The sequence below is a fragment of the Acomys russatus genome, unplaced genomic scaffold, assembly GCF_903995435.1.
Source record: "Acomys russatus unplaced genomic scaffold, mAcoRus1.1, whole genome shotgun sequence".
Classification (NCBI taxonomy): Eukaryota; Metazoa; Chordata; class Mammalia; order Rodentia; family Muridae; genus Acomys; species Acomys russatus.
Genome location: NW_026131491.1, coordinates 27,100 through 42,402, shown reverse-complemented (window position 1 = coordinate 42,402; position 15,303 = coordinate 27,100). Strand labels below are relative to the sequence as shown.

General features: G+C 38.9%; 1 protein-coding gene across 1 annotated transcript in view; it reads right to left on the bottom strand.

Annotated features, from left to right (window-relative positions):
• Positions 1-541: 541 nt before the first annotated feature.
• Positions 542-15,303, bottom strand: part of LOC127186236 (CCR4-NOT transcription complex subunit 6-like) — a 35,258-nt gene continuing 20,496 nt past the window's right edge. Inside the window, 12 exon segments of the mRNA XM_051142680.1 lie at positions 542-1,469; positions 1,472-1,616; positions 3,669-3,871; positions 4,064-4,294; positions 5,123-5,277; positions 5,960-6,114; positions 6,866-7,023; positions 8,176-8,244; positions 8,354-8,425; positions 8,428-8,442; positions 10,097-10,182; positions 12,080-12,266. Coding sequence (XP_050998637.1) covers positions 1,405-1,469; positions 1,472-1,616; positions 3,669-3,871; positions 4,064-4,294; positions 5,123-5,277; positions 5,960-6,114; positions 6,866-7,023; positions 8,176-8,244; positions 8,354-8,425; positions 8,428-8,442; positions 10,097-10,182; positions 12,080-12,266 — 1,541 coding nt within the window. The 3' untranslated portion in view covers positions 542-1,404.

The following is a 15,303-nucleotide window of genomic DNA, read 5'->3' as shown; positions in this document are numbered from 1 at the left end:
TTAACTTTGTAAAGTTAAAGGTGACTTTACTCTCTAATCTACTAATGGCACTATGGGCAAAATATAGGGTACAGTATAACTTTTATCTTGGTTGACATTAAAATTCCTTAGTCACTTTAAAAATGATCTGAACAATTGTCTTAGGGAACGTGTTTTGAAATGCATCTAATTTATACTGCTTCATAAACAGAAAATTTTTCTTCTTCAAAAAAAGGAATGATTTTCAAAAACACACAAAAATAAGGATACACATGATAGTGGTGCTCTGGGTACACTGACACCGAGAAGCAGTGCTTGGGTGTGGTGACAGAGACCCGGGACCCATGAACATGTTCCAGAATGTGCTATCCAACGCTTCGCAACGAGGAAAAGCCACAGCTCATACAAAAGTATCTCCATAAAATTCTCATAAATGTTAGTTTTTAAAAAATATAAAAGATGAACAGACTTTCTCTGCGTGCACAGGCAGTGCTCAGTGAGAACAACTCAGGCAGGCACAGTGGAGACAGAGCAGGAGAGGTCTCAGCAAAGACGGAAGATTTAAAAATACCAGAGTGTACATATATCAACTATCATATTCAGTCCATAAATGCCTACAGATCAGCTTATCTGTCCTGGTAGAAAGTGTCCATAGAAATTCAGGAATTCATACATAAGTTGCCTCTGGTCCAAGAAAATATGCCAAGGTCTAAGCAAACTTACATTTAAAGAGTAATGTTCTCAATTTAAAACTAAAGTAGTACAAAAGGGCTGACAAAACCCGACAGTGCGGATCACTGCAGAGAGAGTCTGTTGCAGCTTTGTCACCAGCTGGCCTTCAGAACACAGGTCACAGGTTAAAAACAAAACACAAAAACAAAAACAAAAAACCAAATTAGCCTTAGTTTACAATACAATTGTTTTCAAAAAAATTTTTTTTAGTACAAAATTTCATAAATCAGGTATTCTGTGGGTCATATACAATCATAAAGGCTAAATTCAAATTCTACATTTTACAAACAAGTCTGAAAAAAGAGGGAGTAAAGCCTGGAAGAATGGTCTCTGGTGTTACTACTGGCCTCAGAAAACAGTGCTGCGGATTCTGTGCGAACAGCACACTGCTCACACGTCTTCCTATTCAAGGCATGACAATACATATTGAAGAGAAGAAACAAGAAAATTATTTGTAACAAATTAAAAGACAGGTGTAACACACCAGTCCCTGTCTAGCAGTATATAAAGCACACTGGGCTCAGAAGTTGTCTGTTGCTAGCACCTGGCTTCCATACTATACCCTTTATCAAATAATCAGACTGAAAACTCAAATGACCATTGAGAAAAATCCCTACTGGCCATACCTCACTCCTCTATATTCAGATTTTTACGAGTTTACAAGTAAATCTTAAGTCCTCTGAAAGTACTTGACTACCTCCTGCCAGGAAGGTGAATGCCATTAACTTGGGGCAGGAGAGGCAGTAAGAGCTCCAATGTGCAAAAAGTGAGAAGTGGTCGGAGGGAATAAGTGGGTGCGGGCAGCCGCTGACATTATTCTCAACTAGCCAATGGTGGTCCAGAGGTCCCAGGATGGCTAAAGTGTTCAGCTGAGGTTTAGAATAGAAGATGTAGTCAATTATACCCTGAAAAAAAAATAAAATAGTAAGGCCCAAGCAAGAAAACATTAAAATATCAAGTGTTCTTAGATATATCCTCAGAAGTCATATTTGGTTTAAAAAAAAAAAACCCAAATCTGCTACTTGAAGAAACAGCAGTATGTGCAACCTCCAGCCCTACACAAGAAAAACAGAAAACAAACAACCCTGCCAAAGTCAGCCTCAGCAGGTCACCCAGTCTGGCTGGATAAGCTCTCTGCTGACAACCATAAGCACCCATGCTCTTCTTGCCACTGGCTAGCTCTTTATCAAGCATCAAAGTCCCCTGAGTCCTGCAGTCACCCATAACAACCTCCAATACTGTCCTCTTCCCTCGCTAAAGCCCACCCTACGGTGTGAGAACACACTCAGCCACATGGTTGAGTATAATCTTATTAAATGTCCCCCAGGACATTTACTGGGAGATGCCAAGAACCTTCAGGAGGTGGGACCTTCAGAGAGGCCCTTGAATAGGACTATGGGACCCTAATTCTCCTCTTCCTTTTTCTGGGTTTTTTTTTTTTTTGAAACTGAGATGAGCAATTTGCTATTGTCAAATGCTCCCACTAGGAGCATATTAGTAAAAAAAAAAAGAACACTCTGTCTCAATAGGGAGGCCCACAGCTGTAGCATAACTTGATCATGTATAAAAACCTTTAAAAATGAGAACCAAATAAACCTTAGAAAAACAAAACAGTTTTTTTTTTTTTTACAGTAACAGGATGCTAACTAATCCAAGGTTTTTTTTTCTTCCCCTTGAGCTAAGTGTGGTTCTGCACACCAAGAATCTGAGGCAAGTGTGGGCTATGTAGTGTGAGGCTGCCTCAAAAAAAAGCTATCTTTCCCACTCTGTCAGAGCTGCACAAGTGCAGGGCTCTGCCTGATATACACATCTTCAGTAGTGTAGGGCACATCTAGAGCACACAATGAGTCTGCTGGTTTGGGGCTCTCCTCCATTAATTTCATCCTCCTTCTCTGTGTGTTGTTGGTTAAGGACACTTAAGCATATGCAAAAATAAAACAAAAAACAAAACAAAAAAAACTCGACAATTTCTCTACTCTCGTCACTGCCCTTGTCTTCCTAAGAATTTAAACCATCATCAGTACAAAAAGTACTGAGAAAAGGGAGCCATGCTACAAGCTATTACCTGTGAAACCAGCAACTGTGAAGCACAGCACCTAACATACTTTAGGAACCAGGACTAGGGACAAGCTTAGGACAATGCTTGCGCTCTCACTCGTTCATTTGTTCTCTCTCTCTTTCTCTCTCTCTCTCTCTCTGTGTGTGTGTGTATGTGTGTGTTTCCCTATGGTTCCCCTCCTTCCCCCACTTCCTTCTCTCTCAGGCTTCTACAATAAATCTGTCCATATTCATAAAAAAACCAAAACCAACACTTGCCTAGTAAACACAAGACCTTGTACTCAATTCCTAGCACAAACCACAAAAAACAAATCTATAGGGCTAGCAAAATGGAATTTATAGGAATAGCAAGATGGCTCAGTGGGTAGAGACCCTTGTCACTAGACTGAAACCGAAGTTCAATCCCCAGGGCCCACGTGACAGGAAGGAACAGACTCCTCTAAGCTGTACTCTGACATTAACACAGCACCATGCACATACACAAACAAAAAGTAAATAGTGTTTAAGCGTGGCTCAGGTAAACCACAGTCTGGCATTCAAAGGAGTTTCAGTTAGAGCATGGCAGAGGACGCTGTACTTCGCCTGACAGCAAACTGCACTACAATGTCTGGCTGCTAGTGACCAGGGTGAGGACTAACCAAGAACTGCTTCACTGCCACATTTCACCTGGCTTTTCACTCTGGAAAGCACTCTGCTAGATTATCTAGAAAGACTGACACCAACCACCTGCTTCTCTACAGAAGAACAAGGCACACTGCTGCTGCTGAGTTACGGCTGCTCACTCTAGTCAGAGCAGACACTGGCACTTAAGCCTTAAGAACTTACAAGACTTGCTAATAAAAACTAGGTTTTGAATTTTTTTTTTGAAATTAAGTTTTTGAGATCTCCCCAAGACATACCTTGAAGTCAAATGTGTAATTCGTGTAAGGCATCAGGCCATTCTCATAGGCACTCTTTAACTTGAAACCGTGCGTGATCCTCCCATGGGTCATCCCATTCTTCCCGTTACAGCTGAAGTTTGTAAGACTTTCACTGTACCTTAATTCCTTAAAGTCTTTATGATTTGTTTCTACTCCACCGGTGCTCAAGTACTCTACAACACCTAAACAAACAGAAATACACTTGTATTTGTAAAGTATGCCATACAGCAAACAAAACACAATTTTAAAAGAGAATGTTAACCTTGACAAGCACATGCATTTGTGCAAGGATGTGCACAAATACTAACTTTTTAAAAAAAACACTTCTAGCAATTCAAAGAGTATCTATTCCTATAAAATATTACTTTTCTCACCAGAATCTGGCAAAGAATTTAGATCTGCACATAACACAAGCGGAATAGTTCCACATTCTCCCAAGACACTGGATTTGAGGCTCCGAGAGGCTTTGTCAATAATGTTCTTCACTTCTGAGAGGAACATCATAGTTTGTACCAACTTCACATCTGAGTATTCAGGGTCCCAATGCATATGAGCGTTAGCCACAAGAATAAGCTGTTTTTCTGTCCCCAGATGTGGTTTTCCAGCTATATTAGATAAAAATAAAACAGACAAAATCTATCATCATCGTTGACAGCATCTTACAAGTGAAATTTCAGAAAGAGCCTAACATATCTCATTTCCTACCCAATCACTGGGTCTGATAGACAGCAAAACTCAGAATCTGATCTCTAACCCTGCCTGACACTTCCAGGACTGAAGCCTACCTGAACAGAAACTGCCCATGCCAGTTACTTTTAGAGTCCTAAAACAAGTGTCTTATATTAAATCTAAATTCTCTTAGATACACACTCTTTAGCAGTCATCAATTCTTTGGCTTTTTTTTCTAGTACTGGAGACTGTGCACAGACCTTGTGCATACTCTGCAAGGGCTAGCACCGGGACATGACACAATCCTCCGTCATTACATTGCATACCCCAAATTCCACAAGTGATGGACGCCTCAGTTCTCAGCTTCCAAGTCACTATATGCATACTTTTAATTTTTAAAATTTACCTTCTCCAAACTCAAGACCCTTACAAAAAGTTGGCTTTGCCAAACACTATTGCTGACAAGAAATCATGGGAGCTTATGGTTTTTCTCCCTGAGAGTTATTTCAATTACTATTACATCAATGTCTTATGACATCTCTTAGTCTTTATGCCTTCTCAAGGTGTAACTTCTTTGGGCAATGGCTTCTCACCTTTAGCTTTGTAAGAGAGAAAACAACTACCCACTCAACTTCTTCAGGTGTTGGACCAGACTACTAAGTAAGTACACAATGAGACTCCAATTTTGAAGATATCTAACCTGAACTATGAAATCTGAAGAGATGGGCATATGGATTTTATAGGAAGTAAAACAAATCACTCACATGACATTTCAATCAATTCCTTTCGAAGTTCTAGCAGTACTGCAACTCCAATATTATCTTTCGTCATGACTCTGTTCAACATAGCTTCAGACCCTTCTGAATTAGCCATTGCTAGCTGATTAAATTCAACAGTGTGTTTCTGAACCAAAGTAAATCTGAAACAAAGCACAAACATGGAATCGGGAATACAAAATTAACAGACACAAAATCAGTTCAGTCATACAATGGAAAATCCCCCACAGCACCAAACCCCAAATTCATTTAAGGTTATATCCAGTCTAACTTGGCTTCTATTTGTGGAACTGAAGATCGAATACCAGGGTCTTGTGCACATTAGGCAAACTCTCTACCACCGATATACATCCACCCCCAGACCGTAAACACTGATGTACATCCCCACACCATAAATACTGATGTTTATCCCCAGACCATAAACACTGTTTTTAGCTTGTTACTGGAAGAAACAAGACCTAGAAATATCTGTAGAACATAATACAGTCTAGTTGGCAATCTTTACCATCAGGGCTGGAATAGTTCATTTCATAATTTTTAAACAGTTTTCTTCCAAAGCACAGGATTCCTAGAGGAAATGTTACTTGCAGAATATTTCAATTAGCAGTTTAAAGCTCTAGTAAACCACGCAAAGACAGTATGCCCCTACAAACAAGTCTTCAAACAAACAAGACCCTTTAAATTTTAAGTAGTCATGTTTTCTTCAATAATAATATAGCACTTCATTCTCTTACGTACTAATTAACTGCTATATTATTGGTCCCCCCTGCAAATACTGAGGACACTATCCTTTAAAAAAAATCAAAGCAGAGCAAGCAAGCTTACTTTTCTGTCCTGAAGAACACTGCACAGCCATCCACATGTTTCCTCTCTTGTTCAGACATTGTCCTAGCTCGAGACTTGGGGCTGAAGAACCCATTATAGCCACGTTCTTTCAGTTCTGCCAGGAAAAAACTGTAGTACTGTTCTGTTTCAACCTCCTGAAAAACCGTAACCAGCAAAGATACTTGAGATAAAATCTGCCCTCTGGATTAACACATGTGCAAAGCCTAGAGTGGTATTTCTTCAACAGACCATTTCTAGATTAAAGAATGGAATTTCTTCACAATGTTATTTATCTACAACCATTCAGAAGACTTTACTATACCAGTTGCCAATGCCAATTCTTTATAGGAGTAAAATGAAAGGCACGTACACCTCCACATGTATATTTACGACTCAGACGTGATGGAACAAGAACCATACAAAAAGGAATTACAGTTGAAACAGATTGTAATTCCAGACCCATGAAAAGAAAGAAAACTGACCAACTATGTGTTATTGGGAGATTTGGGTAAAAAGCCTCGGCTACTATACAGACAGTCCAACCTTTTTCCACTTCACCATAATTAACACTGCTGGTAAAGCAAGAATATATCCAGACAATACCAGAATTTCAGTAACTTTGCCAATTCAAATGCGGCTAGTACACAGGTGCACAGGAGGCATTTAAGACTTTTGCCAATGTTTAAAACCTAGCTGAACCCATTTGCTTTATTTGACAGCACAGGGTTACAAAGGAATACAGTTAATTTTCTCAGAATTCACCCAAACCAGAAAAGGGCAGGGCTTTAAGAGCTGCTTAAGCCAGCATTTCGAATATGCCAGCGTAATATATTCTAGTATAATTGCTTCTGGTTTTGTCCTGGTTTGGAGGGTCATGTATCTTAAAGAGTCTTCAGCATGACTTACCTGCAGACTTATAATATCAGCATTGCAGCTCAAGATTTCTTGAATAATGGCCTTTTTCCTGTAGTCCCAATTTAGTGCCCATGATGGACAATAGCCGTACAACTGCCGGGTCGCATATTTATCACAAAGAACATTATAGCACATGACAGAAAACAAGGCTGTAGGAAAGATAACTGATTCACACACGTGGCAGAAAAACCAACAACCATAATTGTTTCAGTAATAGCCCTTATTATGGGTCTGACTTTAACCACTCAACCCAGAGTCATTGAAAACCTATTACTCTATGCCAGCAGTGAAGATAGAAAAACAATTCATTAGGATACAGTGTACTTGAATCTATAGAATCAAAACAGCAGGACAAACCAAGACTTATTTCTTCTATGCCATCAACTGTTAATGTAGGATATGGAAATTGAACAAGCAGTTTCCTTTACTGTCTAATTTTCTTTTTCCTATACAGCAACTACAGACTAACTTGGAGACAGAACACTAAAATAGAGTGAGCACCGCAGGGTATTTCATCAACCAAATCCCATTAAACATACCCTGAGAACTAATCTATTCTCATAAAATGTAGGTTAAAAATGGATTAAAGGCCATTTCAATTTTTTTTCTCTCAAGTAAGAAACCTATCTTGCAATCTTGCTAATATTAAGTACCTTTAGAACACACTGGCATATGGAAACCTCCAATGTGGAAAGATTTGGGTGTCTTTATTCAGCAAATCTGAATGATACAATAGGTCAGGTGCTCAAGAGCACCAGTATTGATATTCTGTGTGGCTAAAGTCTTCACTGTGGGTGCTGACTCGGCCAGGCACTGTGGGACATTTAGCTGTGTCCCTGACTTCAATTCCTAGGTTGCTATAGTATTTCTCCTAGTTTTGACAATAAGAGTTGTCAAAACTGATACATGTCTCACAAAAATATAACTGTTCTTGATTGAGAAACAAAGCATTATAGAATAAAATCTTTATCATTAGTTCCCCAACCGTGTCAACCCATAAGAACACTGCTTTAGGGGCTGGAGAGATGGCTCAGTGGGTCAGAGCACTGTCTTCCAGAGGTCCTGAGTTCAATTCCCAGCAACCACATGGTGATTCACAACCATCTAGAATGGGATTTGATGCCCTCTTCTGGCATGGAGGTGTACATGCAGATAGAGCACTCATACATAAAAGTAAATAAATAAATCTTAAAAAAAAAAATATTGCCTTAAGTGTTGCTCATAATCTTAAGCATGTCAACAATACTTTCAGACTTATCAAGACCCGGTAAAAATTAATATAAAAAAACATGGCTACCAACCTGTCGGCCGTGTTCTGTCTGGTTCTTGTAACATGATCCAAGATCTTGGAGGTGGTTGTTCTGTTGAAACTGGGTATATTATATATATATAGAATAATAATAATAATTAAGTGATATTCTTACATGTTTTCCTAATAAAAAGTCTAAACAAATAGCCACTTACTTCTTTTTGCAGTACCTGACAAATTATCGAGCAAGTAGTTCAGTAGCCTTCTTGTTCCATCTGGCTCCAGACAGAGGTTCAATATTCCTGGGTAAGTGGATTTCCTGGGGAAAATTTAAGTGGGCAAATTAAGATAATAAAGTGTTTCAAACTTAGAAAAAAAAATGAATAAACACCTAACACTGGGCTGGAGAGATGGCTCAGAGGTTAAAAAACTGTCTGTTCTTCTAGAGGTCCTTAGTTCAATTCCCAGCAATCACATAATGGCTCACAGCCATCTATAGTGAGATCTGGTGCCCTCTTCTGGTGGGCAGGCACACATGCAGGCTCCACATTATATACATAGTAAATCTTAAAAAAAAAAACAAAAACAAAAACCTAACACCATAATAAATTATATTACAACAATGTTACATTACAGTTGCTAATGACTTAACCAAATAAAAATATCACTTTTGAAAATTTTATGGAACATTATTTTATGAAATTAAGCTTTACACTGTTTTTTAAGATTTATTTATTTTTGTTTTATGTGTGTTTTGCCTGCATGTGTATCTGTGCATCATGTGCACACCTGGTGCTTTTGGAGGCCAGAAGAGGGGGGCCAGATTCCCTGAAACTAGAGTTACAGGCGGGTGTGAGCTGCCATGTGGATACTGAGAATTGAACCTGGGTCCTCTGAAAGAGTAACCAGTGCTCTTAACTGCTAAACCATATCTCCAGCCTCAAAATCTGCACTGCTTTACAGAAGTACTTTAAAAGACTATTAACAGGTTAGTGTTAATACAGAAGTGCTCTGTATCAATTCTGAACTGGAAGGATATACAAGAGAGGCTTCTCTGCCGTGCAATGGACTTAACCATTTGCAAAGCTGATGGCTAATAAAAATGATTACACATATACTGCAAGTGTGTATCTTTACTTTTTTCTTTTTGGACAGTTTTTATGATATACCAAAATGAACTTTTAGGAACACTACCTGGTCCTGTTACCTGGTCTTTCAAAAACATGGATGCAGCTCTTAGAGGCTTTACCCAGCAGCCTTTGCTTTAGGAGACAGCTGTTTATTCACATCTGCCCAGGCTGGTGAATAACCACATGTTACAATATGCCCATGTCTTGAAACACACTTTAAAAATGTGACTTGACTTCTTCTGGCTTAAGATATTTCACAATGGGGGCCGGGCGTGGTGGCGCACGCCTTTAATCCCAGCACTCGGGAGGCAGAGGCAGGCAGATCACTGTGAGTTCGAGGCCAGCCTGGTCTACAAAGTGAGTCCAGGATGGCCAAGGCTACACAGAGAAACCCTGTCATCAAAAAAAAAAAAAAAAAAAAAAAGATATTTCACAATGGTTTGTGCCTCTTTCTCCATTTGTAACACTAATTAAGTATCCACAAATCAACTTCTTTTTTAAAAAGAAACCTTCAAAAGCCTAATTTTTAGTACCAGGACCAAATCAAAAATTTCTATTTACTGGGGAAATTGTCTTCCTTAGTTTATGGGACGTTGCACGCTGATTTGAACATAAGGGAAAAGCTGTTTATGATACACAAGGAAGCAGTGTGTAAGACAGAAGCAAAAAAAGCAGACAGGCCAGGAGCAGAAAAGAACACAAAGCTCAGACGATGCAGCTGAACAGTCACAGGAACAGAAAGCTGCCGCAGAGCTAAAGCCACCAAGCCTGGGGGGCCAGCACTGCCAGCCAACCAGCCCCTTCTAGCTTCTTTGAAACTGTAAGAAAAAAATGAAATCCTACCTTTCAGGCTTAAAGTCTGCAACTGAAACAGTTTTCCCAGCTCAAAGGGTAGAACTCGTAACTGGTTGTAATTTAAATGGAGCTCCCTATTGATATAAAAAAAACAAAAAAAACCTCCAGGAAGTCAGAACACATGTTAATCTTAACAGTTAAAATGTTACAATTAAAAGTTACAATGTTGTTTCTAGAAAAGTATGAACCTGACTGTCAAAGTTTTACACATTATATCCAGTATCTAACCTGGGCTCTTCTCAGAAAAACAAACAATTAAACTTCCACAGAGACCAACCCTTTGGTAAATACAGGGGGAAAAAATTACTAGAAAGAAAGAAACAAACAAACAAACAAGAGCAAAGTATGATACAAGCTTCAATTTTAAAAAGTTGTTAAATTCATGAATGTATAAAATTATTCTTAACTGAAATACTTACCTCTTTATAGGCTAGAAACATGGTTAGCAAGTAGCATAACAGGGCTAGTTTGACACTTGTGTGTTCCACTACAGATGCTTAAGAAAGCAGAAATGATCCAACAGCCCACAACACATATCAAAGACACACCCTGTGGTCCACAAAGACACACATCGTATGGTCCAATTGCCATTTTTACTGTTTTTCTTATTTTACTGCTCTAAAAACTGAGTGCATCTTATGGTAAGGTGTGGCTTATAGTCAGAAAAATGTGAAAATCAAATGTTAGATGAGAAAGATTATTTCTACCATCCTTGTTTCTTGATACAAATCTTGGTTACTTCTCAGAAAACTGAACAGGAAAAATAAGATCTGAGTAGCTGGTTCCTATTTACTCCAAACACATTATATAGCAAAAAAAAAAAAAAAAGGTTCTATATACTAGTTTGTTTGAGGATTAAAAATAGTCATAGTAAATACTCAGTAACTAAAAGCCAAGAAAAGAATTAAAAGACTGCCCTGAGGTGGGTAAAAAAAGCAGAAATGCCTGGGAACTACCACACTCTGAGCAGGCACGCTAGGCTTTGTGTTATGTACAGCTCATCTGCCTTCAAAGGTTTAAAAAAAAAACAAAACAGTAAAAAAACCCATTTGCTGAACCTTAAAGCTGGACAGGGTTAGTTGCTTTTTCACTCATTACTAACATCCCTAACCTCTGGCTAAGAAGCCTGTCCAAGATCACATAATTTATAAATAGCAAAGCTAGATTCCCAAAGGAAGTACGTCACTATAAATTCTACTCATGAGACTCAGGCTTCCAAGCACAGTAAATAATTCTAGCCTTGTTCATGCCAAGGCTTTCCTGCCTACTGTGGGCAACTGGTTCTGAGGACCAATATGATTAAAGACATTTGTGTGGCACCAATTGCTGGCCACAGGCAAGTACTTCAAATAAACAATGCTTTAAAAATTTTTGGCTCAAAAATAAAATACATAACACAGCAATGAAAAACTAAGCAATGGGCCTACTTAATATTTATTATTAGACATTCAATTTTTAAAAAGATTATTTATTTATTTATTTAAGTATACAATAGCTCTGCCTGCATATACACCTGCACACCAGAAGAGGGCATCAGATCACATTATAGATGGTTGTGAGTCACCATGTGGTTGCTGGGAATTGAACTCAGGACCTCTGGAAGAGCAGTCAGTGCTCTTAACCTCGGCGCCATCTCTTCAGCCCTAGACATTCAATTCTTACCAAAAATCTTTTAATAAAGCTGGGCAGTGGTAGCACTTTAATCCCAGCACTTGGGAGGCAAAGGCAGGTGTGTCTCTATGGAGATCAAGGCCAGCCTGGTCTGCAGAGTGACTCCAGGACAGCCAAGTCTACACAGAGAAACCCTGCCTTGAAAAACAAAAACAAAACAAAACAAAAGTGTTTTTTGTTCTTTGTTTTCATAAAAGACATAGCTATGCCTCCTTTTTCTCAAATATAAAATACCTTTATTTCCTAACAAGATGCATGCCCCTTTTTTTTTCAGAGGAACCTAATGTCCAGTCTACCTACCTGAGTGATACCATGTTTCCGAGTTCTGCCGGTAAACTCTGGATTTGATTATGGGACAGGTCCAGATAGACCAGATTGTGAAGCTTGGCAATGTCTGAAGGGACACAGGACAGGGAATTGTCACTCAGATGCAAAGCTGTCAAGTGAGTCAGCGACCACAAAGATGAGCTTAGGCTTCTTACTTTTCCTGCAAGACAAAAAAAAAAAAAAAAAAAAAGAGGGAAGAATTATATAGTGATCTCCCAAATTTGGTCCATGTAGTAAAATAAAATTCACATGTTTTAATTAGGTACATAAATTACTATTTTAAAAAGTTTGAGAAGTCTTAAGAATCTATTCTAGAAAAATTCACCACACACACTAAATGATTAACTTTAATTAGCAGAATGAAACTAAAATGTAAACTTTTATATCAAAGTTTATATCAAATACTTGAGGCTATTTTCATTTTAAGCGCACACTGGAAAGAATTTAGCCTTTAAATGACCTCAGGTACGATGAACAAAAATATGAATAATCTACAGCAATGATAAATTTAAAATTTGTATACTATAAAAGATCTGGGTTTATGTAAGACAAAATTGAATACTAATGTCTGGAAAATTGTTCGCTCTATATACCAGAAAATAGGTATTTTGCCTTTAAAAAAAAAAAAAAAAAAAACAAGCTAAGGTATTCTCAGATTAGTTAAGATTAGGGATAAATTACTCAAGTGATAACTGCATCATATAAGATAACAAAATCTAGCTGAACCAGGGGTGCACACCTGTAATTCCAGCACTCAGGAGGCAGAGGCAAGTGGAGCTCTCTGAGTTCAAGGCCAGCCTGGTCTACAAAGCAAGTCCAATATAGCCAAAGCTACACAGAGAAACCCTGTCTCGAAAAACCAAAACCAAAACAAACAAGCAAAAAATAAAACAAAAAACCATGTCATGTGTTTGCCTTCTAAGAAGTAAGGCCTGGTGTGGTGGTACAAATCTCTAATTCTAGCACTAGGGAGTCAGAGGCAGCTGGTCTCTGGGAGTTCTGGGGCAGCCTAGTCTACACAGTGAGATCTTGCTCAAAAAACAAACCAAATGGGGGGGGGGGGATCTGTACTGTTAATGTACAAAAAGAAAATATTGCCCAGAAACATTTCAGATACTAAACAAACATTAGACACAGTGCTCAGTGACTAAAAATACAGCATTCTTTCAATGGAGTATTAAATCTATACTTAGACATTTCTTGATTAAGAAGTCAATAGTTCTCCGATCCATAAGAACTTTCTCCATAATCTCCTCAGTGGTTCAGGCCTACTCTGAGAGAGAATGAAACAAATAGATGTAGTGGAAATACAGCAGCCTTTGAGAACCAATTATAGTCTAAGGGATGGCTGAAAAAGCAACCCTGAGACCTTTACTTCTAATCAAGTTAGGGTGATATGGCTTAAATGTTATCCTACTGGAAGCAAATGTACCAGACACCAGCCTGGGGAGTCAAGCTACCCAAGGAAGAATGGGCAACAGACATGGTGATTTCTACAGTTGCCTCAGTTTATTTCCTGGGCAGTACTTGGGGGGTGCGGGGGAGGAAGCAGGGCAGGCAATCCCAGTTAAGAATGGACTCCTGAGCTCTGGAGACAAGAGCACTGACACTGTGGGGGCTAGAATTCAAGAAACAGTACAGAGGGAAACAAATAGAACCATCTGTGGATACAAAGGTTTCCCTTAACCACTAAATGTGAAAACTGCCCTAGCCAGAGAAGGAACACCCAAATGGCCACAGCCTCACTGTTCCCAACTGCTGATGGAAAACAAAATTCTTTCAACTCAGAAGGCATGGGTTCAAATCCAACTCTGAACCAATGACTGTTCTGGTCTAACCTAGAAAAGCTTAAGATCAAGCCTCAAAAGAATCCAACTCTTTCCCAGTAATTTAACTGCACCCCTGTAACAACGTCCAACGTTAGCTGGAGGAATCCTCTAACATGCATCACCAAACAAAACAAAGCCTCAATTTCTGGCACCAATGAAAAACTCACCAAACATGTCAACAAACAGGAACAAGGGAAAAATTAACCAAAACTAAGAAAAGTAACAATGAGATTTGTAAACAGACACTGAAGGTTATGGTGAGATAGAAATGAAGCCCAAGCACCAAAATTGAAGTTTTAAAATCTGAATTTACATCACGATTCAGAAAATGGGGGGAAGGGGAAACCACAAGTCAGACAGAGATGGACAAGATGAGAGTCACAGTAGATTAGACACTGAAGAAAATTAGTGTATTTGAAGGTAGGGCAAGAAAATCCTAAACAAAAAAAGGAAACACATTAAAAAAAACATGGCAGGTCAGTAATGTCTGGTATAACTTTTAACAGTGGAATGCATATGTAACTGGAGTCTCCAAATAGAAATGCAGGAGGCAGGAAAAAATGTAAACGTAACAGAAAGACACAAGTGGACAGTCATATATCAAAGAAGGAAGATGGGTGCTGCCATGGTAGCTCAGGGGCTAGGAATACTGGCTGCTCTTCCAAAGGATCAGAGTTAAGTTCCCACCACCCAAAAAGCAGCTCAGAACCATCAAAAGCTCCAGTCCCAGAATTCTGATGCCCTTTTCTAGACTCCTTGGGCATAGGCAGCATGTGGTACCCAGACACACACAGATGCAATATCATACACAAAAAAATTAGAAAGTAAAAAAAAAATCCTGGACCTTTACTTCATACCATAAACAAAATTCAAAAGTACAAGCCAAAAAAAAATAAATTGCACTTCATTAAAATTAAAATCTTTTAAGCTGGGCAGAGAGTGGCGGCCCATGCCTTTAATCCTAGTACTCAGGAGGCAGAGGCTGAGATAGGCAGATCTTTGTGAGTTCAAGGCCAGCCAGGCCCAGAGAGAGCTCCAGGACAGCCAGTGCTACACAGAGAAACCTGGGGAGGAGGGGCGGATCTTTTGTGATTTAAAGAACAGCATTAGAAAGTAAAAGACAAATCCATAGAAAAGAAAACTATTTGTACATCAAAAAATTACTAGGCCATTTATACTTTTAAAACTCAGAAAAGCTGGAGGCCTGGCTCAATGGGTAAAAGCACTTAGCAGGCAAGTATGAGGGCCTGAGTTCTAGTTCCCAGAAATTACATTAAAACCCAGACAGTGTGAGTGTGTATAATCCCTAAGCTCTCAGGGAGACAGGGGGCAGAGACAACAGAACCCCTAGAAGCTCTTAGAAACCTG